The following is a 23483-nucleotide window of genomic DNA, read 5'->3' on the forward strand; positions in this document are numbered from 1 at the left end:
CATTAAAGACACAATCATGTTTGCGCGTAAACAAAGGAAAATTGATTTTACCCGATCACAAATGCAGCTGTGTTCGACTTGATTTTCAGGATTCGCCGTTAAAGGTCCGACACACGACGGAAATACGCCTCGTTGGTCGTTGGTAGAAGTACACTTTATTTGAAGTATGTGACAACAACTAAATGACATGCAAGAATCCCTATCTCTACATGATATTATACAAAGAATGATTCTCGAGTTACAAAATATAGAGATATTTAGGACCATATGTACATGACATTTACATGACTATATCCATCGCTTTAATATGTGTATTACTATATAAACATTTAATAGCTATTCTTTTTCATTTCCGTAAGATTCTTATTTGCATGAGTGGTTATTTAGTTCTTTATTGTTAGCATTATTATCTTGATTCATATTTGCCTAGAAGTTACTCTCAAAAAACAAAGCATGTCGCAGAAGAGAAAACGGGACCATACCTGACGTTACTGTGCCTGAATGGTTAAGGAGCAGAGGGGCCACCCGCCCGGGCCAGGCCGGGCCGGCGCTCTGTCCTCGGTAAAGCATGGAGAGTCGGCTATGCAGAGCACAAAGTTCAACAGACTATTTGTACACGGTGCTAACCGGGCTAGCGAGCTAACGCTCCATTCCAGCAGCGTTGCGATTCCACTGACGACACGGCTCGGAATCCAGCACGTAGCCTTCGCTAGCCCGCCACTCTGACTTCCGCATTGTCCACATTGATACATTGAACGCCAAAGTTCGATCTCTGAACGCTGACATCACTCCAGTTTTCTTAATGTACCCGGTAAAGCAACTGTTCGATCTTCCTAGAACATGGACACATGCACAGACAGTCAGGAACGAGTCTTATTTACCTTGACCACATTCGTATTTCGTAGTCAAATTGAGCAGTGCTTCGTCGTCAGGTTGGCATCCAACGTTGTAAACATTCCTTTTGTTTTGTTTTGTGTTGTGTAAGACAACCGAGCTTCCTCTTGCGGTTAGATCATTCCGTGTAGGTGTACACAAACACTACCCGAGTTGTGTAACCTCACAGCATGAAAAATAGGCCTAGTGTCTCTTTACGTCCACCCCTACACACATACTAGCTGTCACTATCTCACACTCAGCTACCCACTCTCTGTTGCTTTTATGGTCTCCTCATCTGTCTCTCTTACCTCATTCACCCCTCCACTTATACCCTGTCTAAAATTTATGAAATGATGCAGTTTTTGCTCTTCCTCCTCTGGCGGGCGTGCAGCTGGCCGTGAATGGGTCCATGCAGTGGTCCGTGGTGGGCGCCCATTCCAGAGGGGCTGTAGCGATGGCGTAGCTCCTCGTTGTTGATGTAGCACAGCGGCACGGGCCGAGGGATAGGTTCGCCCATGAAGTAGCCCTCGTTCTCCTCCGATTCGGAGGAAGAGGAGCAGCTGGAGCACCAGGGGTCCGCGGCTTCCATGTAGCCATCGCCCCAGCATGGCCCGCCCAAGCCGACAGGTTGCCAGCCAGCGTTTTGCAGGGTGAGATCAGAAGTGGTGCGGGGACACGGTCGGTGGGGCTGCTGTCGGCACCCGCTGGACTCCGGGCCGAACAGCTCCCGGGCGGCGTGACCCGAAGGGAAGCGGTCGTAATCCTCCTGGACCCGATGATACGGCGGCTCCGCCATTTGAGCCGGTCGGTCAGCCACCAGATGCAGGGCGTTGTCCGAACGGGAGCGACGGGAGCGTTTGTGGTGGCGGGCGCTGCGGTGCTGCCCCCGATGGTGTTTGCGACGTCTGGGTTGAGCCTGTTGTTTCTGGGACGCCAGTTCCTGCCCGCTTATGAGTCGACGGGGCATTCTGTCGCTCATGGGAGCCATTCGCAAGTTGCCGCTGCTGCCCATCACCCCGACACGACCTTTGCCGTCAAAAGCCAGGGGCTGTGGGCCATCCCAGTACTGCAGTGGGTAGCCCACCCTGTGCGGGGTGTACATGTTGTTGTTAAACGGACGAGAAGAGGACAGAGACTCCGTGCTATGGAACTGGACCGAAGAGCTAAGAGTTCCCATGTTGCTCTTTTCAGACACATTTACACCCGAATCCTTGCTCAGATCAGGCATGGAGAACCTGGATAAATTCTCCTGACGCTTGGTGACCCCATCCAGAGAATTGCCTGCTAAAAACAGAGCACATTTCACATTAGCGTGCCATTTGGAACTAGGGCAGATTGTGCACACTTACCTGTAGCATTCGACACAGTGATGGAGTCCATGGAGCCACGGGGTGTCTGTTCCAATGGAGTCAGCGGCTCATTGAAGCTCATGGCATTGATGGGGTTCCGTCTGGTTAGTGGAGGCCTTCCGTCTCTCTGAAATCCATGAAGGCTAATGCTCCTCTTGTCAGGGAATCCTTGGTTCTGGCTCGACATCTCGTTGAAACTCATTTGGGTGCGTAGCTTGTTAGGTCTGAACTCATCCTGGCTGTGGTGGATCCAGTTATCGTTGAAGGAGTGCCCCCTTAGAGCAGCCATAGGTGTCCTCTTTGAATTGCCTTGCTCTTTCCCCCAGGAATCAGGCCTCTTTCCTGGGTTGGCGGGACTCTGGGCTGGAGGATGAACATTTGCGTTGGGATTGTAGCCCTGCCTGGCGTTACACTGACCCAAAAGATGAACGGATGTCGGGGTGGGGGAGGATTCTCGCTGGGGACCCTCAAAGGCACCAGGGACATAAGGGTCATCTCTGCTCATCCACACCTGGTTAAGGCTCGGGGCCCGACTCGGAGTACGGCTCGGTGTGCGGCTGGGAGTGCGATTAGGCGTCCTGCTCGGAGTCTGGCTGGCCGATACGCTTAAGCGATCCATCTGAACGGTCAGTGGATCGATTTCAACCGACAGACGGTCAGGCATGGGTGGCGGAGCTGAATGGCGGGTCTCCACGTTCCTCCGTTCCTGCTCGGCATTCCTGCGCTCCTTTTTACCAATCTTGGTGCTGTGGCGAGATTCACGGGATCGGGCGCTCTGGAAAGCGGAGTCGGACGAATCAGACTCATCCGGATCCTGATTCAAACAACAAAACAATCAGCGGCTGCGAATAAGTGTGTTCTCAACAGTGTCGTGAGAACTAGTACCTGTCCAGCGCTGCAGGACCGTGAACAGAAGATCTGTCCCTGCTTTGGCAGGAAGGGACGACCGAGCAGAGAACGTTTGCAGTGAGCACAACAAAAACATTCTTCAGTTGCGTGCCAGTGCTGTCCGTCATACGTCATCTGGCCTTGGTCAATACCTTTAAGGAACAACAGAGAACATTAGAAATTTGATTTTCATAGTATGATGAACAAGTAGAACATCTCCGACCTTGCCGCTGATCTCAAGCAAGTAATAATCATTCACAGATCCCATCTGGATACAAGAATGGGTCACACTTAATAAGCATCTACGTCTCATTGCACTGACTCCGCCTCCCCACAGCTGTGGCTTACAATGCCCACTCTTGGATAAATGTCCTCAATCAGAGGTTTGCTTGGGTGTGATTTTAAGAAAAGGCTTGAGACAAGGTCATGTGATGGAAATCAAATCCCACATCGCTTACCTATATGTTCCCCGCACGCGTCGCAGTACTCTGCGTAAAGGGACTCGAAGCAGTTGCAGCAGTGCGGCCGGCCGTCCTTCATGATGTAGCGCTGGCCACCCAGGGTGGTCTCGCACTCGTAGCAGCAGAAGTGCTTCATGTGCCAATGTCTGCCCTCCGCCTCAGTGCATTCATCAGCGAAGATGATCTATGTGGAAAAACACCGTTTCAATTCAAAGGTCATTTCGGACTATTCTATTCCAAGTGAGATACTTTTTTGACACCTGACTGCTGAATTTCATTTTATTTTCCTAAAATCTATTCATCCATTTTCTGTTCCACTGGAGCCTATCCTATCCCAGATGACCTCAGAAATTCTGAAGTCTGTAAGCATTTTTTTTTTTTCATCTCCACCGAAGCCAATCAGCAAAGCATAGATTGAGTATTTAGCTTCGTTTGTGCTTAAACGTGAGCTTCAGATATGATCGTTATGAAGAAAGATGATGTCACTACATTTGGTTTTCTTGCTCCCCTTATTCCAAAAAGTTGCTAGCAGCCAAACAGGAAGTGACCCGGAGGCTTCTTTTCCCCAGTCAGCCAATTGCTCTTTTATCGGATAGGCCCTCCTGACCTCGTCCTAATGGCTCTCTCAAATAGAACTTATTTGAGGACAGATGTTGGGGGCCACCAAGGCATTGCATCCTATTGTAGAACCCAATGAATACGTTCCTTGTGCCTTTCTGTGTGAAAAGACCTTATTACGAGATCTTGTTCGCAGTACGAATAAAGACAATCAATGTGACTCATTTCTTCCTTGAAAAGTTTAAAATGAAGGGTTATATTTAAATTCAACCGACTCTTCATTATAGTGCACTCACCTGCTGTTAATTCTACCATAATAACAATCATTACCGAAGAATTTTATTCTTATGTGAACGTTTTGGAATGATTTGACAAAAGAAAATTACAGATGAATGATTTTTGGTATAATTGCGTGAAGTCAAAATTTCAAGGTGACTCGGTGCCCGGATTTATATTTCCAAACTTCTCTCGTTATAAAAGCAGTCTCGTTGTTATTACTACAACACGTTAATGAGTGATTTTTTTTTTTTTCCACGGAGAATTTGTTGTCGTGACTTGCCTGCTTGCCTCGCATACGGTACATCAAAACACAAGCAGATTTTCTGAGACATGGCAAGAACACTGAGCCATCTTTTCACACCAGACTAGCTCCAAGCAGTTCCAAAAATCAGAGCCTTTTCCAACAGCGAAGGGCACCGGGCCCGGAGAGGCGCACCTCATCACAGGCGCAGCAGCGGGGCTTCAGTCTCTCGGCGTGGTGCCGACCACAGTAGAGCTTGCCGTCCTGGTAGAAGTAGATGAGATCCACCAACATTTCCTCGCACATGCAGCAGACAAAGCAATTTGGGTGCCACCATTTTCCGTGACCCGCCCTGGCGGCAAACACCACGATGTCGCCTCCCTTTAACTGACCACCGCACTGGTTGAGAGGAAAGAGGGACGCAAAGGGTTACAGACTTTCATTAAAAAAGTTCCCCCCCCCCAAATGTACCGTATTTTCCGCACTATAAGGCGCACCTAAAAACCTCAAATTTTCTCAAAAGCCGACAGTGAGCCTTATAATCCGGTGCGCCTTATATATGGACCAATATGGATTCATGAATGAGGACTAACTTATTAAAGTAAGCTTTACGTGTTTATTTTGTGTGTTGTGTGATATTAATGTTTGAGCAATGTTGAGTTATTGATATATTATTGTTTTCACTATTTCGAGTGTTACTATATCGTGATTGCATTAACGTTTGAGCCAGGTTGAGTTATTTATTCTATGCGCCTTATAATCCGGTGCGCCTTATATATGAACAAAGTTTTAAAATGGGCCATTCATTGAAGGTGCGCCTTATAGTGCGGAAAATACGGTAGCATATTTAGCGTTAGCATAAGCAAAGGTATTGTATGCGGTTTCTTTAGCTGTAAGTGTACTTCTTTTTTTTGTCTTTTCTGTTTAGCTCCAAAATGGGAGCGATGTACATGTATTATAAGGATTGTAGCATGGCGCCATTGATGCTATTTAGCGTTAGCATAAGCTAGCAAAGCTATTGTATGGGGTTTCTTTAGCTGTAAATGTCTTCTCTGTTTAGTTTGACAATAAATTTAAGCTGGGCGTATTGTAAGGATTTGTAAATCGAGTCTCTTGCATCTCAAGGTACATTTTCCTCGAGTCTTCATACCTTATCGCAGATGCCCCCGTTAATGGTTAAGGGGAAAGGCCGGACGTTGCCTCTACCCAGGTTGTCCTTCTTGCGTTGGTTGCTGAACAGCTTCAGTTCTCTTTTCTCTTCCTCTTCCAAGGAGTTACAATAACGCACCTGGACAAGACAGTTCAATCCGAAATATATACAGGCACCAACAACGATGGCTTTAAAAAAAGGATTTTGTTGTAAGACTTGCAAAATGCTTTACCTCGTTGTCATGCGGTGGCAACTGATGCAGCAGTTGTTTGATGCGGAATTTCTCCCCCGGGCTGTTAATGTACGGGACTTTCTCTTCTGGTAGAGAGTTGTAATACTGATGCACCTGATACAGACAAAAGATGGTGGCCTTTATTATTTAGAGGAATATACTTGACAAAATTGCGAGAAGGGTAAGTAGAAGTTAATTGGATGCAATATTCACTGTGAAGATGGAGGAAGGAAAGAAGTTTTTACAAACCCCTTTGAGGCAACTATTGAAATAAAATCGGGAAGATTAAAAAATGTGGATTTGAAATGTTTCATGGGAATAAATAGTAGTTAACAAGTGTTAGGCTTTTAAAATGCTGTTTTTAAAACAAAAAGGTCACTTGATATTGGCCTTTTGTTCCATCTTCATCTTTATTGGCACGTTATTTAAGGGAGTGCTTCATTTTCACGACAGCCGTAAATCCTTTCCGCATCTGGAAGTGGGTTAGACTCGATGTTGGCTGCGCCGTTGTGGGAGTGGTCACCTCTGACTTCAGTCATAGCCAATCAAAGTGGCTCCCTTGAGCCCACTCCTGATCCCCCATGTTATATTATTTTTATATCTACCTAGATATATTTTTTGTGATGAATTTTTATATTTCGTTTTTAGTATGCCCTCGAAATGAATCTAAACTTGGCACAACCGCTTAAAGCAACACACACACTTCTTCGGCAATCGATGAAATGAGCTTGGTCATGCGTACGATTAAAAGCAACCGAAACTGCAAATGAGCCCATTCTAGCACGCTAACGCACAAACTCCTTCGCGCACATTTTCAATTAACTATCCGCTCGTTCATCGACATCAAACACTTTCATCCCTTTGGCTTCCATTTTGATCGGCAAGTTTCAAAGAGTGAATCCCTGCTGAAAATAAGAATCATCAATTTGTTTTCGATGCGATGTCTTTCTGTCAAATTTCGATACAAATTGCCCAGTTGCTTCTGGGGAGGAAATTGCTTCTTCGCTCGAGCGATCCGGCGCCATTTGTTCGCGGCATCACAGACTCTGTCGAAACACTGTAATCAGTCAATCAGTATGGGGTTGCTTTTCATTTGGCCACGCTTGTCACTCCGCCTGAATGTGAACTGGGGTTGCTACACAGCTTTAACATTGCCTCCTCAAAACAATGTCATTGCAATTAGTCTTCCACGAAAAGCCTGACAGCTTAGTTGTAGGGATTTGATTGACCCCGCCCCAATCCCCCACCGCTGACGACAAGCCAAAGACTCTTAAAGCACCATGAAGGGAATCAGCGAATTAGCCATCATAGTGTTATTCGGAAAATGCCACACCGATGGGCCAAATAATTAAATTCCTCTCTCTGAATTCGTTCCAGTCTGGTTCCAGGACAGAAACACATTAGCTAATGGAGCATGCGAGAGCGGCGGCACAGCGGTGTCAAATGTGAGATGAAAATCTCCTCAGCGTGGAACATGAATAAGGAGTCAATTGGGCGTGTACCTGTTCCGGGCTGAGGCCGGGCGGGACCCAGGCGTATTCCTCTAAAGCGCAGCCGGAGTCATCATCAGAGGTTGAGTTCCTCTGAAAGTCGTACATCAGCTTGGTGATGGTCTTCTCCATCTCCAGAGACATGGCTGTCACAACATGCTCTGTTGCACACCTTGCTTCAGGGGAGGTTTGCACACCTGGTCGCCACCGAAGAAAAAAAAAAAAAAAAGCAAAAGGGAGTCAGAACTATAAAAACGGGATGAGAGGAGATGGAGGCGCTTTAGTGTTTATTTTCTTCATTTACGAGGCAACATGCGGGCCACGCATATTTAGTGGCAAGCGATAAAAGCACCAAAACGTTTGTGGAGCCCGCCAAATCGCACTGCCAATTCTACATCTGCCCACTAACACAAAGGAGCCATTTGCCTTTTTATATTTAACGGCTAGATTGAGATTGCTGGCGCTGATGCAATGGCTGGCCAGCAAAATAAGTGAGACAAGATGGCACTGACATTTTATGTTATGAGAGCCTTCAATTACAAGAAAAAAATGAAAAAAATCTATCTATCTATCTATCTATCTATCTATCTATCTATCTATCTATCTATCTATCTATCTATCTATCTATCTATCTATCTATCTATCTATCTATCTATCTATCTATCTATCTATCTATCTATCTATCTATCTAAATAATAATAATATACCAATTCATGAATTAAGGATTAGCTTAGACATTTTGTTATGAGACCCTTCAATTACAAGAAAAAATGAAAAAAAAATCCATCCATCCATCCATCCATCCATCCATCCATCCATCCATCCATCCATCCATCCATCCATCCATCCATCCATCCATCCATCCATCCATCCATCCATCCATCCATCCATCCATCCATCCATCCATCCATCCATCCATCCATCCATCCATCCATCCATCCATCCATCCATCCATCCATCCATCCATCCATCCATCCATCCATCCATCCATCCATCCATCCAGCAGATCGATCCTCTATCCGATCGATCATCTATCTATCATCTATCCATCTATCCATCCATCTATCTAATCTAATCTCATTTTAGTTAGCTCGCTAGCCAGCTAGCATTGCTTATGCCAAACCCCCGCGATATTAAAATGATCTCGTCAAAAGCGTTTCCCCAAATATGACAGCGGATGTCAAGCCGATCCGCCGGCCCCCATCCAAGCAAAGCTGAGAACGGTTTTATTCCTCAAACACAAATGCCGCTTATTTCTTTGTCAGCAACGATTACACGTTTGCAACCTTGAAGCTCGAGGCTGTTCTTTTTCAGTCGAGCAACGACAACGGCCCCACTGGCAAGCAAACAACTCGTTTGGCAGCCCCACATCACTTCCAATGTGACTTACCAAAACAAAACTCGAGATTACTCAGCGGCTGAGCACTACGAACATTTTAACACGTTTAATTTCCAATCCTGCAACTGACCTTTCACTTCACTTTGTCTGAGCTTGTTTCCCGATACAGATTAGCTTTCACTTACAAGTGTTTTCGAATTTAATTGTCATCACAAAGTGGATAAACGTCGTGAGCAGATGTTGTTACTCCACAGCTGCCGTCTGAACTTCATCAACGTTTTTCCCACTTGACACCCGAGTTTTCGAACAATAACCAAAGGTCGCCATAGAAGGCTACCAACCTTTCTCAAGCGACACAAAAAGCCAGCAAGCTCGAAAAGTGAATCTCCTCAAGGAGACATGAGTTGGATCGATTCATTCTTCCGAAGCGAGTGGGTGTGTATTTTGGGCGGAGGGTGTTTTTGACTGATTGCCGAGAGTATAGATTGGACATGTTGTGTGACAGTATATGAAATTAGGATCTGCAGACATTTCTCAATTTAATTTCTGACAAGGTCGCTGACGACGGAGGCGGGATCGATTCCAGCTCAGTGGCGGTGCGCAAGTGGGTGTGGCCGGCGAACAGTTTGACATCGGCAACCCCTCGCGGAGCCGAACGGGAAAATGGAACGGTTAGACAATTTCTGACAAGCGAAACGTCTGCCACTTAAGTGTGAGCCTCGCGCCTGGAGATGACATTTGTCGGGATTACGTGTTATCTTCACTCAAATAACTGTAACATTTAAAATCCCTCGTTCCCCCGAGAGCTTCCAATTTGTGTTTATGATTCATCACCGCGTCGAGAAAGTTTCGAAGCGACAAAGCCAACGTGTCTGATGGCATTAATCATAAGCACTTATAGTGAGTGTTTTCAACAATGACTTGCTGCCTTAATATTATTACACAAAGTCTCGGATAGTGCCTTGACATATGACTTCAACTCATTCCGTCACTCTGCTCGTATCGCAAAACATCTTTTCCCATTGAGATGAATGCAGCTTCTGTTTGTTTTTAAACAAGAAAAATTGATAATTGTGCATCATACCATAAATGAGTAGTGTAAAAAAAAAAAAAATCAACTTTTTCTGGTGTATATGACGATAGAATCAAGTCATGAAGTTACAAAGACGAAGCATTTCATAAATCCGATAAGTGATTCTGTAAAATGCGGTCATTTTGGTCATTTCTTGGCAGAGGATAAATAATATATGCCTGTGAGCATGAATTATATTCTCTATGCTACTGATGCAACTTTTGTGTTTAAAAATCCCTTGCTTCCATGTCATTCGATAGCATGTCAATGGCATTTTGCATTGCGTGTTAGCATTAAGCTAGTGGTAGCGTGTGTGTCTTTTTTGTGATTCACTTAGCTGCCTTTTGGAATGAGTTACCGTGATGCCCTTTAAGACTTGAGTCGTAAATGACCCTAAAGAAATGAATCAACTCGTTTAATGATCATTTTGTTATGCGACCGAATCGTTACAATCACAACATTATCGTCTCATGCCGAGAAGTACAAAAACAATATGATTAAAGATCGCTTGACTAATTGCAGCTCATTAAAAGGATCATTTCATTTTAAAGCCGTGTGTGGACATCGAAAGTGGACTTGAGTGAGAAAGTAGCGATGGTGGATCAGTTGGGGGAGAGACAGAAAAAGCTGAGTTGCCGTAGCAACTGGTTGGTGTGGATCATCTCGGTATGTGAAGACATGTACGCGTTACTGATTTAACAAGGAAGTGTGTGCGTAGAGTGACTTGTGAGGAAAAAAAAAAAAAAGCGTCTTCCGTGTTCCTCGTCATGCATTATTGGGGGTATATAATGAGGGACCAAATGCGTATCGTGTTTTACACATCATAAATTCCTATTTAATCTTTCCATTCATCATGATTTTCCTCGCCTCCCCGTTAGATCCAATCAGCACTGCTTTCATTTACACATGAATTAACGGCGATTAATCAACATCATCATCTCTGAGCCCGTGGGGAGATGAGATTCACGGGAGAGCAGGTATTTTTTTTTTGGGAAGGAAGATCAGCTACAATTAAAAATTCTGCAAGAGAAAAGGCGTCAGAACACATAATGGATATGCAAGGGAGGAAAGTGAGGAGAAAGAATGGAGAGAGGGTTGGAGATGCAGCGCTAAGAGCAACGCTTTTCCCTTTTCACGTGTCATGCTTCACCCACCTCCCTCCTTGCCTTCCTCCTCCCATCCTCATGTGCCTCTGACAGCCTCTGTGTGGGTGTGCGGGAGAGAAATCCATGGAGAGATAAAAAAAAAAAAAAAGCTCTTATTTATGTAAAAGATGACATTAGAGGAGGTGCTCGGCTGAAGCTCCCAACCTGACCGATGCTCTTTTTTTTTATCTCCATGTGCTGAGAGAAGCCCTTGCCCAAATGGACAACCGAAATGTTGATTTGGAATTTTAGTGTCTCTTACTATCATATAACAATTTGACTTCCTGTTGGGAAAAATATTTAAAAAAAAAAAAAATATATATATTTAACATTTTATGTATTATAAATATATATATATATTATATAAAATGTTTGATTATTTTGATTATATGATTATAATGATTATAAATTAATATAAAATAAAAAATGTCACATAATAGAAAGCATTTGAACAAATTGCCCTATCTAGCGCTCCTAATTTAATTATCAAGAAAGGTGGCCATTGTAAATGAGAAAGTGTTCTCAATTGGCTTACTTGGTAAAACATTGAATAAAAAAATAAATAAAAAAATAAAAAATGAAGAAACCACCTGGCCTAAAACAACCAATCAGAAATGAATTAGAATTTTAGTTGTTGTTTCCACAAATAATATTCAAGCCAAGATAAAACTCCATTACAAATGAGTCATGCTACTAATTTAGCACCCGCAGCTAATGTCAGCTTGTTTACAGCGCTAATGCTAGCTTAAAAATGCTAGCACTTCTATTTGTTTCCATTACGAATGGCAAATCTCGTCAGCAGTTTGAGCACAACGAACTCTCCATTGAACTAACATTCCAAAAAAAGAATCAGTGACACTACAGATTGCCCATTATGCTTGAGGATAAAGTCATTTAACTTTTCTAGCTTTCAAATGTGTTCCCACCTCTCATGTAATGCACAAAAGAGAATGCAAATCATCTCGACTGTTTATTGGTCGTCAGCTAATCTCAGAGCTGCATGTAGGCAATTATTCCATTGTAAACAACCGCTGTGTGTAATTATCGTTCCAACACATGGAAATTAATCGTCTCTCTCCTGGTGAGGGTTGAGCAACATTCAGGATTTATGAATACTCTCAAAACACTCGCTTTGGTCTTGAAATAACTTGTCCCGATTGCCAGCTAACGTAATACAAAGTCACGACGTTCAGCCATCGCTGCTGGTGATAACACGGTCTCCGGACGCGACACGACTTCTAAAAAAAAAAAAAGTGTGCAAGCACGGTACCGAAAGAGGTTTTTGCTTACTTCGCATTTTCTTGAAATGTTTATGCGCTAGCAGTGGTTCGGCTGCCCCGAGGCCCTTGTTGCAAAACTGTTGAACATCAAACGATTCACCAAATCCCAAAGCAAGATATCAAACCATTGCTCAGCTGGGCAACCAATAGAAGTCGATTTTAGAAAGCTTTTCGTAACGATATGATGAGTTGATGAGCGGGTCGAAAATTCAATTGTGTGTGTGACACCATTTTGTGTGGGAGATTGATCTGGTAGTGTGAGAGCAGTTGAGTAAATTGTGTTTGTGTGAGCATCTAAACGTTAGAGCAGGGGTGTCAAACGAATTTTTGTCGTAGTCATAATTTCCTTCGGAGAAATCGGAGACTAGTAAAAACTGTTCAAATATTTTGAAAAGATCAAAAATTGCTCGCAATATCTATTTTTTTTTTTTTAAAGTGAAGACAATTTGTAACTTTAGTATTGACAGATGAAGTTGATGCAGAATTTTTCTTCGGGGGCCACCTAAAATGATTTGGGGGGGCCGTATCTGGCCCCCGGACCTTGACTTTGACACCTTTAGAGTGTATCAGTTGTGCTTGTGAAAATTAATTGGAAAAAAAAAATCTTGTGTATGAGAGGTAATCCTGGATTACGCCCCTTATAGACTCCATTTTCTTCCCAAGAATTAAATTCCAAACAACACAACATTTGGTGATTCTGCTATAAATAAAGCCATTAAGTGTAATTTTTTATCCCCCCGTTTTGCCACCTTATGAATACACAGTGCGTCTATTTGGAGATCCTCCCTCCTGACCTAGCGCCATCCTCAAATGTCAACCCCTTGGCATTCCTGCCTCCCTTTCTGAACTCACTTATGTTTGATTAATGATAATAACTGCTTTGAGACGCACAATCCTTTCACTCACTCCTTCGACCTTTGTACGCTGCGCAGTGATCCGCCAAACACGATAATGGCCGCATCGGAGCCGGTAGCCTGTTTGAGTAAATACGTTAACACCCGCAGACTCACTTTGATGATAAAAGGCCAGCGGATTGCGGGGTAACCCTTATTAGGTTAGCCAGGGGAGTCATTAGAAACTTTTCAATGGGGTGCCCATGATGGGAAAGAAAAATACAAGCTGGATCAATTTGAAATCAAAAAATATTATTTTATCATCTGTTTGTTTTTGTCTCATAGTCTACTTCTATCTCATGCAAACTAAAAGATAATCAGTGATCATTTTGTCAATCAAATCAAATAAAAAAAAATCACCATGACAAAAATAATCATTCTTCACAATTTTAAATTTTGCTGAGAGTGGCCATGACCAGCCCTAGCTCCGCCCCTGAGAACAACTTGTTAAAAATTCCTTTTCTTCCCCAACGTAATCTTTTAAGCATTCTTCATTCCTCCATTTTGTTTCCTAATCCTTCCGCGCCCGGAAGACGAGTCGGGCATGTTGTGCGTGCAACCGACGTCTGTGTGTGAAAAATCCCGATCGAGATCGCTCGCTACGAGCAGCCTCATCTCGCCTCTTCTCAAAAGTGACCCACCTTCCTCTCAACTCGCAATTTCTAAACTCGACCCACTTGACCAGCGCGGACTCCCTGACACCAAAACCCGAAATCCATCGCCTTTGATTTCAACAATAACCGTCTCTCATGTAGCACCAATCAACTCATAATCCCGTTATGAGGATTAAATCCTTTACTGTGGCTTATATGGATCAGGACTAACAAGAAATTAATTGAAGAGGGGTTGACCCGCTAGGAATTCTGGCTCTGCGGTTCATCTGGCAGAACAGACTGAGAAAAATCTCCGAGTGACTGACAATACCGTCGATATAATTGGGAACATAACACACTCGAATTGGCCGCCCGCATTACTCACAGTAGCTGGAAGGACAGATTTTTTTTTTTTTTTTTTGGTGGATCCTGTATCCAGGATCCTCTCCAGGTAACGTGTGACGTGCTAATTGCTGGAGGTGTGTTCCTGAAATCCAAAATAGGGTTCTCTTACTTGCAGCTGTAGAACAAGAAGCTGAAATGCTGTAATTAAAGGGTGACACATTCAGCCCCTCTCCCACTGCGTGTAGGATGGCCGCAAATAGAATTGCAGGCTTTCAGCACGCTCTCCAGAACCACGCTTCTGACGAAGGGGGAAATGGATTCGCCCCTGGGCTCATAAAGCCCCCCCCCCCATACCCCATCAGATCACTTGACAAGCATAATCAGGTGTAATGGCGGGCGACGTGTTGCTGCGGCAACGCCAAGGTAGCCGCTGATGGCGCAAAGTCACGCGAGGCGACTTTCGACCCCGAGCTCGTGACCTGTGCGGGGCCGAGCGCTCCCTTGACTCCCGTTCACGCACACAAACAAATCCTCTCGTGTGAAGCCATTTACGTGTTTTGCTCGAGGGTGTATCTTGGTGTGTGTGTGGGAGAAAGAGAAGAGAAAGAGTCTGTTGCTATGCATTTTTACACGTCCTCCCACTGCTCACAAAAAAAAAGAAAAAAAAAAACACACATCATTCCGGAGAAGCCGATTGGAGCGCACACTACTTATTGTGCGCAACATTCAGAACACTAAAAAAGCTCTCAGGGACTTGAAAATGTGAACTCTTTGAAATGCTTCTGCCCTTTGCCCAATTCCTGAATTAGAATCACGACAACGTCACCGCCGCGGTGTTTCGATGCCTCCGAGAACCGCTTGACTTTCTCGATAAATGAATGAATGCCGACCTTCTTTAAAGCGCAATGATATTTTTTGGGGGGGGGGAAATGGACAGCGGGAAAATGAGAAATACAAAAATATCTGCTTAATTCAATTTGTGTGCTTTAGGAACGGAATTTAAGCATGTCTGGATTAGCCGAATATCTTTTGGTGACAAACTAGACTTGACAAGAAGTTTATACCACCGACTCTACTTTTATTCAAATGATCCACCCCCCAAAAAAATCTTTTCCCAGAAAGGTTAACATCGTAATAATAATGAATTTGGCTTCGACCCAAAATGAAAATGAGCAAAGAGCCACTTCGGGTATGATTCATTCCAGCTGTCATTGTTCAGTCCCGTTTTTATTATTATTTTTCAAATAGGCTCTTTTGTGCTCCCCGAGTAATCAAGTAATGACTCACACTCGTTGTTCCAACATGAACAAAGCGTACAAGTTGACTGTGACATGACCAAAACAGACAATGGCGGCAAGGAAAAAGATTTTGACGCCATCGCCAGACCTTTCTGGAAACAACTGACATGCTTGCTGTGTCGCTTATCTCACTGAAATTCAAAAACGTTCACGGAACGAGAAGAACGAAAAAAAATAATCACTCCAAACTTTTAACCCGGAGCGGTATCGCTCGTGTTGCCCAAGCTGGCCCGACTGTTTTTTGCCCAGCGACAACAGAAGGCAAACAAGGCAAAGCCAAATAATAAACCCAAATTATAGTCATGTAATTAAAGCTCTGTCAATCAGGCATTACTGAATATTCAGCTTGGATTATGCTGCTTTATTAATTTAGACAACCCGTAATTTATATAATATATATATAATTAAATTATTTATAATCATAATTAAATATGAACAAATATTATTTAATATATTTATCAAAAAAAAAAAATATATATATATAATAAAAGTATCTATAATTATAATTAAATATGAATAAATATTATTTCGCCATAACAGGCTAAGTGTCTCCAGATTATTTATTTGGGGAATGCTAAAGTGAATAACGGCAGAAAAATATAGCGGCTAGGCTACGTTGTGTTATCACTTACTGTTGCTTACACGTAAAGTATAGTCCTAAAAAAAAAAAAAATCCATAGGGTTGACAAAGACATGATCGCATAACAATAATCACTAATGAGAAAAAAAAAAAAAAAGAAAAACACGTCTGTATAGCTGAAAGGCAACAACAAGATGTCCTCCTGAAATATTCTCCAGCACAGTATTGGAATCGTGTGTTAAACTGAGCACAATTATGATACCCACTCAATTCCAGATAAGCGCTGCGTTCACTTTGGAAAAATAAAAGAAATATATAAATGAAGTGGATAGATAAGAGATTTAGCCGAGGGAAAGGACAGAAAGTGCGATGCCGATTACTTGCGGCGGGCGGCATGAAGCGGCTAAAAGGATAACAATACAAAAGAGGAGACAAAGCCTCGGCGAGGGAAAAGTTTTCCTTCACGAGCGAACTGCAGATTCGAAAGCAGTCATCCTTGAAGCGTTTGAATACGAGAGCAGCTTCGCAAAGCTCCGTCTGTCTGGAGCCAAGAAAGAAAAATGCTTCGCCGCTTTATAATTACACCGCACCCATATTCAATTTGTCGAGTATCAAAAAAATCAATTAAAATGTGTCTCTATAGAATGAGAACATCTGAAGAATAACTCTGATCCTTTAACTCACTTCCCATATTGATTCATCCCCCTTGATTCATTTGGAATCAACAGCGCAGACGTCATCTGAAATAAACATAGGCTGTTTCTTCTCTCTGTAAATGTGCAATTGAATCTCTTGAGTACAGAGAGAGGGAGTTGCGCAACCAAGCCATTAGTGACTGATGGAGGCCTTGTCTTACTGATTTTCGAGCCGCCGCCGCTCATCAAGACGGTGGAACAAAATCCGAGTAAGTCCAGGGTGATTCAAAACAAAAAAAAATCATCAAAACCTTGATAGGTGACTGTGTCCGATAATAAACTTTTTAAATTCAAATTGTGGCTTATGTCCCCAAAAGACTCAAATGGAACATTCAAATGTATTACAATGTCTTTTTCTGGCAAACGAGAAGCCATCCGAGTGTTTTGTGGACCATGATGATGTCACGCTGAACTAACCTTTTGGGGATAAAATATCTCCCGTTTCACTTTATCCTATTAGATGCAAACTTACGGCCAGCCTGGCAGACTTTGTGAGGTCACAGTGACTTTGTAAATTCTACTTTTACAAGTGAGACAGAGAGAGAGAGAGAGAGCTGCTCCCTTCCGAGTGCAAAACATTACAAAATTTAAAAAAGTATAAAATGAAGTTTAAGAATAAAAGTGAAAGATCTTATTTACAGTACAGCTATTAGTCTAAGAATGAAGGTTAAAAATCTTATTGACAGTTCAATGTGGGGATATGTATTAACACGAATGAGGTTTGTACAGAAAGTAAATAATAAATATTTATTGTTCGTAGTTTTTAAAGGTGAGGGATGGTGAGATGGGAGGAGAGGAAAGCTCAATTCAATTCTCATTGCCTTAGGCCGAAAACTTGGTGTACATTGTGAGTACCATGGTAGTAGCGAGGCTGCAGGCAAAGTTCTAAATCAGGGAAGGGCGACTGAAATGATAGAAGAGGGGACAATTTTTTATCAGCACTATTGAGGGGGGGCACATTAGGACCACAAAGACAAATTGTGCATCCAATTCGTGTCATTACTAGAATTGCAAATTGTCTTCCCTTTTAATAATATCTTTTTTTTAAAATATTTGACCAGTTTTTACTCATCTGATTTGAAAACGAGTTATTTGTCAGTTTGTTTTGTAGCTTTTACTGTATATAATATGAATATAATATCATAATGGCCCTCCGAAAGAAGCTATGACTACAATGCGGCCCGCGAAAAAAAATTGTTTGACACCCCTGACTTATGTAGTAAAATGAAATCCCCAGTTAATGCAACATAGCATGTAGCTACAATTAAAGCTAGCAATGCTAAGCATTTCTCCATAACATAAATTGATAATAGACTAAATAACGAGGGCCAGGAAGTCAGTTTTGACCACGTAGTGGTAAACAGCAGAGTTTCAACAATAGCCAATCAGTGTGCAGCCGCAATCTCAGTTGTAAGAAAAGAAAAAAAACATTTGCAGGACGACCAAGCGCATGGCAAAGCAGCAGGTGCAACAGCTCCAAACCATAAAAAACACACAACCAGTCAATCATCTATTTTTCTTCCTGACAAAAATAGCAAAGAAAAAACAAAGCGCTAATCCAGCAAGGTTCCGGAATGTTTACATTTGATTCAAAACCCAAATTAGTGACCATTCATTTTCTGTACTGCTTTTTCTGCGCCGTGCCGGTGATGGATTGGCGGTTTCGGAGCTTCGGAATGATTTAAGGGCCGGAGCTTGACGACCGTGCCGCCATTAGTTGAAACGTATTACTAAAATAAATCCAAGGGAGGCATCGGTGTATCGAGTGAAGAGATATTTTTTCGTGGCAGATATGATGCAGCTATCAATATGAATCATCGGGGGGGATGGAATTCATAACGGCTGCCACCAGGGGAGGCTTAAGATCATCCATCTTACTTTTTTTTTTTATAAACAGTATCAAAGAATATCTCATCTCAGATTGACTCGAGTGACATATTAAAACGACATTTATGAAAGTGCTGAGCGGTCGCGTGGAAGGAATTTTTTATTTTTTTGGACATTTATCGTATACAATTGTACATGCGTGTGGGCGGAACATGTTCTTTAACTGCCGGCTCTTTCCAACGGCCTTTGAATGAGCGTGCCTACGCGTCTAAAAGAACCTCTAATGATGTCACCGGTTTGAAGATAGAGCAAGTCGGCAACCTCGGGGCGGCGTAGCACCTCAGAAGATTACCTCGACTCCATTAACAATCGTGACCGAAGGCGGACGCAATATTTACGTCCCACCGGCAAGGCCGGGCGAACGTGGATCAATCCGCATCTTCGGCCGCTTTCCTTCAACTCCCCGCAGGATGCAAATTGTAATTTATTTTTTGGACAGTGTCCCTCGCGCCATGCGTAAACTGCTCATTGATCCACTCAGCATTTTCTGGGCTCCAGAGATAGAAGAGAAAATGCTGATGCGCACGTTGCCGCAAAACACTGCGGTCAATCACATTTGAAACGTCGTACGAGGAAAAGGACTTTCCGAGAGACAACACTGAAAATAAAGTTAGATGCTGTCATCTAAGATGAGGATGTACCGCCTAAAATGTTTGGCACCATTCGAAAGAAGCAGGGAGACAAGATGTATATAAAAATATTATATTTAGTTTAATCGTAGATCGTAGAATTGAAACATTACGTGACATGAGTAACGACAGTAAAGCGGAAAACTAAATAAGCAAACTGACGAGATAACGAAGAGCACTTGGACAGGAAATGGAGGTCGCTGATTGGTCGATACAAAGAACAGGGCTGATGACAACATGGAAAAAAAAACTACATAAACTGAAAACTGCTGGCTCAAAAATTTGGGTATCTTGTGTCGATCTGACCCAAATTGTTCCTGAAATCTGGCTTGTTTTTGTGCAAAACAATATAAAAGTGGGTCGGTCCAATATTTTTATGCAATAGTTTTAAGAGTGAAAAAGTAAGACAAAATATGAAGCAAAGGAAAATTGAATCAAAAAGATGTCATGTCATTTTGTTCATCTACAACAAAACTCCATTCAACTTGGCATTTCTTTTGTGTCGGTATCAGACAATCAGCAGGTGAATTGAAAATTCAAAACTTAAATCTTATTATAACCAATCTAGCATAATTATTGCTCATTCAAACTATTTGTCTTCGAATTTCAACGATGACTCATTACAGAAGACAGAATCCCCGTTGCCCCACATTTAGTCTGTCTTTGCCTTTTGAATTATGAAAAAAGAAATGTTGACTTTCCAGCCGACAAGAACTCTACTTTAAATTTGCCTATTTTTCTATTTAATCCCTCTTTCTGGTGAGATTTTATTTTTTTAAATATTCATGATTTTGGTTTTTTTTTATCTTCATTTATTAATTAAAAAAAACAGATTAGCAATTACTCAGAACTTGAGCCTTCAAGAACTCTACTTTAAATTTGCCTATTTTTCTATTTAATCCCTCTTTCTGGTGAGATTTTATTTTTTTAAATAGTCATGATTTTGGTCTTTTTTTTTATCTTTATTTATTAATTTAAAAAAACAACAACATAGGTTAGCAATTACTCAGAACTTGAGTACCCACTTAAGTAATTACTCGGAGGACTACCTTTTTACGTCTCCTCGACTGCACCCTTATGAATATTCAAACGTGAAAACAACAAAGTGGCCCCGGACACACACACACACACACACACGCAGAGGCCCCTCCCCTACCTGATGTGAAAAGCTGCAGGTGCACCCGGGTATCATATCACACTCTCGCAATCTTTGCCACATCTTTGTCGTCGTCTGTGGCGACTTTGTCTCCGAGATGACACCGTGGGCTCTTTGTTCTGGCACTCCGGTGTCGGGTCTGCAGTCTCGAGCGACGTCAGCGCTCGACGCTGCGGGGCTGGAGAAATCTCTGCAGCCAGCTCGCATTTGTACATATTGAAACGGAAGATACGACCATTTATGGCTTAACTGGATTGGCTTTGATTACATTACTCTACCGGTATGACGCTAATCAATAGGGGGTGGTTTAGAATTGAGCTTAAAGAAACTGTGCGGGGAACGAGTTGCTCTCCATCATAACTTCTCGGGTGAGAACAAATTCCCATTTTAATTTCATCCGGCACAGCGGGACGAGCTCTCGCCGTCCTGCTTGGATAGGCTGCGGCGGTGGAAACAACTTTCATCTTTTGTTCTGACACCTTCAAGTATACGCCGTTTCAAGTGACTGTACCAGCAGCCATCGCCATGGCAACAAAAGCAATCCTTAACACGGCACAAGCGACGGTGATGGGGGGGGGGAAACAAAAACAAAATATAATTACAGCCGCTCGTTCTCGGTAGAACTGCATTATTGAATTGCCGAATCTCTTCGTTTCTGTCTTGTTGTGTTTTGATTTCTCTTCGATAAGCAAAAGGTCACGGCGTATCTATTATTAAATGTTCAGGTCATGGGAGTGTGCATTATTAATAACCCTAGTGTCGTTTCTAAACGCACAGCGGGGTGATTCTGAAAGGAAAACACTCCATCAAGATAAAACAATTCGAGGGAGATGATGTGAGAATCTCCGATAACCATATTGCAGCGAGATAGAAAATGTGGAGCTCATCTGAGACATGTGGAAATCTAGCGAGTATTAACAAGCTAATCCAGTCAAATGGCGTAACACGTCCTTTGAGGGAGGCGAACAAATAGCCTTTGTTGTGTTGACATCGTTGTGTAAGATTTGAGCCAGCCACCTGAGCTGTCAGCATGTCAGGCACATAAAAGCAGCACACAAGCACAAGCGTACTGTGAAAGCACCGTATGGGGCACGGCGGCGAGAACTCGGAGACACCCGCCCACCCTTCCTGAATCAGCCGTTTCTGTGGTGACCGGAGCGCTGATGCGGTGCAGGTGGGAAGGAGGGAGGGAGGGAGGGAGGGAGGGGGGGGTGCTGGAGTGCACGCTCACTCCAACTGAAGAGACAAACAAACATTCCAAATCTGGTGGGAGCGCGGTGAAGGCGGGGAAGGAAGGAAGGATGGATGGATGGATGAGTGGATGGATGGAGGGAGGGAGGGATGCAGATGGATGGATGGATGGATGGATGGATGGATGGATGGATGGATGGATGGATGGATGGATGGATGGATGGATGGACGGATGGATGGATTGGTAGATGGATGGACGGATTGGTAGATGGATTGGTGGATGGAAGATGGATGAATGGATGGATGGCGGATGGATGGATGGATGGATGGATGGATGGATGGATGGATGGATGGACGACTGATTGGTAGATGGATCGGTGGACGGAAGATGGATGAATGGATGGATGGATGGATGGACGGACGGATGGATTGGTAGATGGATGGATGGATGGACGGATGGATTGGTAGATGGATTGGTGGATGGAAGATGGATGAATGGATGGATGGCGGATGGATGGATGATGGATGGATAGATGGCGGATGGATGGATTGGTGGATAGATCGGTGGAAGGATGAATGCCTGCTAAAAAGACGGGCCAGGGTCAGGACAGAGCTGCGACTTCATCAACATAACAAAAACCCTTGACAGGTTGACATTTTGACGGCGCAGCATCTGCATCCAGACTCACAAAAACTCAGCGGCAACGCTCACTCACTCGAGAGTGCAGCCGACATCACGTACGGCTGTGAAATCTCATCCGGTTACGAGGAACCTTTTCCTAACACCTCCCACCTTTCATCTTGAACCCTAAATCCGGCCCGCCTCGTTGAAATTTCAAAAGAGCCCACTCCTACAAGTTGCATACGCCGTTCTTTCTGGCCTTCAACGCGCTGCCATTGCTCAACAGATGACATCCCGTGATGCAACAGCGTCGGAGACAATCATCCTAACATGGAGGAGAAGTATCTGGATTACGATACCCGATAAGATACGAGTTGCTCCTCGCTGGCGTTATCAACAAACGCCACCTCCGCATCCAACAGACGAAAATCAACAAGATCATCTCAAACCACATCGACGCTGATCCCTCCAATATTTTCGGCGTTCCACAATCTCGTACCGCGCAGATTGTCGGTGCCTCGACAAAAGCCTCAAACTAATCTGAAGCAAAGCAGGCAAAACGGGAAATGTAAACAGCTCGGGATTTACCAGACGCTTGTTCCAAGTGTGTCCACACGCTGTGTGTGCACATTGCTTCAAACACTGTGTCCGCCTCAAGCGCAGCATTAAAAAAAAAAAAAAAAAGAAGAGCTCACCGTCTTTATGTTTCCCCCCCCTTTTCGCTTTGTGGAGATAACGCTGGCAGAGCCACTGCTCCAATCCTTCCCACTCCACCCACACTGGGGGGGGGGGGGGAACGGGATATCGGACACGTTGGCTCTTATCTTCGCCCGTGTTTTTCCCCAAAGTCCCACTGGTCTTTTTCACATGTCACTCAAAAGATAAACAAGCTCCTTCCATTTTTTCTGCCTTACGATGGATGGATGGATGGATGCACCTGTTTCATCGGGGAAAAACTTTCAGCGGCGGCATTTCCTAACTGATCTTAACCAGCCCGTTTGTGCTCTTTGTTATTCGAAAAAAAAAAGGCCGACGAGCGTGTCGAGATGCCGCTGAGGAGACTCACCTGTGAGTTGGAGCGAGTCGCTCACGCTGGACTCCGAACGGCTTTACGTCTCTCCCTCCTCGCAGTCCGGGAGACGACGACGAGCTTTCTGCCCGGGCTGCAGGGCTGTCATCAGTCTCTCTCCATCCCTCCCTCCCTTCCTCCTCCTCGCTTTCTCCCCTCCACCGC

At 43.6% G+C, this 23483-nt stretch overlaps 1 protein-coding gene and 1 long non-coding RNA gene across 6 annotated transcripts in view; one reads left to right on the forward strand and one right to left on the reverse strand.

The window, feature by feature from the left end:
* The window catches only part of LOC148402826 (uncharacterized), a 45876-nt gene that overhangs the window by 6452 nt on the left and 15941 nt on the right, over positions 1-23483 (forward strand). The gene's annotated exons all lie outside the window — the stretch shown is intronic.
* Positions 133-23432, reverse strand: LOC148402827 (prickle-like protein 2). 4 transcript variants are annotated; one of them, XM_088362255.1, is made up of 9 exons: positions 23316-23432; positions 7537-7721; positions 6035-6148; positions 5803-5940; positions 4848-5051; positions 3572-3758; positions 3111-3265; positions 2226-3039; positions 133-2160 (listed from the first exon to the last, which is right to left on the reverse strand). In XM_088362255.1, the coding sequence occupies exons 2-9, from the start codon at positions 7666-7668 to the stop codon at positions 1220-1222; spliced, it is 2685 nt and encodes an 894-aa protein (XP_088218381.1). In that variant the 5' UTR covers positions 7669-7721; positions 23316-23432; the 3' UTR covers positions 133-1219. The 4 variants fall into 4 exon arrangements, with proteins under 4 accessions (XP_088218381.1, XP_088218372.1, XP_088218367.1 ...); XM_088362246.1 differs by lacking the exon at positions 23316-23432 and adding an exon at positions 22838-23030 and having other exon boundaries at positions 2226-3000; XM_088362241.1 differs by lacking the exon at positions 23316-23432 and adding an exon at positions 22838-23030 and having other exon boundaries at positions 133-2157.

This window comes from Syngnathus floridae, chromosome 2 (assembly GCF_059516105.1).
Source record: "Syngnathus floridae isolate MCC-2025c chromosome 2, RoL_Sflo_1.0, whole genome shotgun sequence".
In the NCBI taxonomy this organism is placed as follows: Eukaryota; Metazoa; Chordata; class Actinopteri; order Syngnathiformes; family Syngnathidae; genus Syngnathus; species Syngnathus floridae.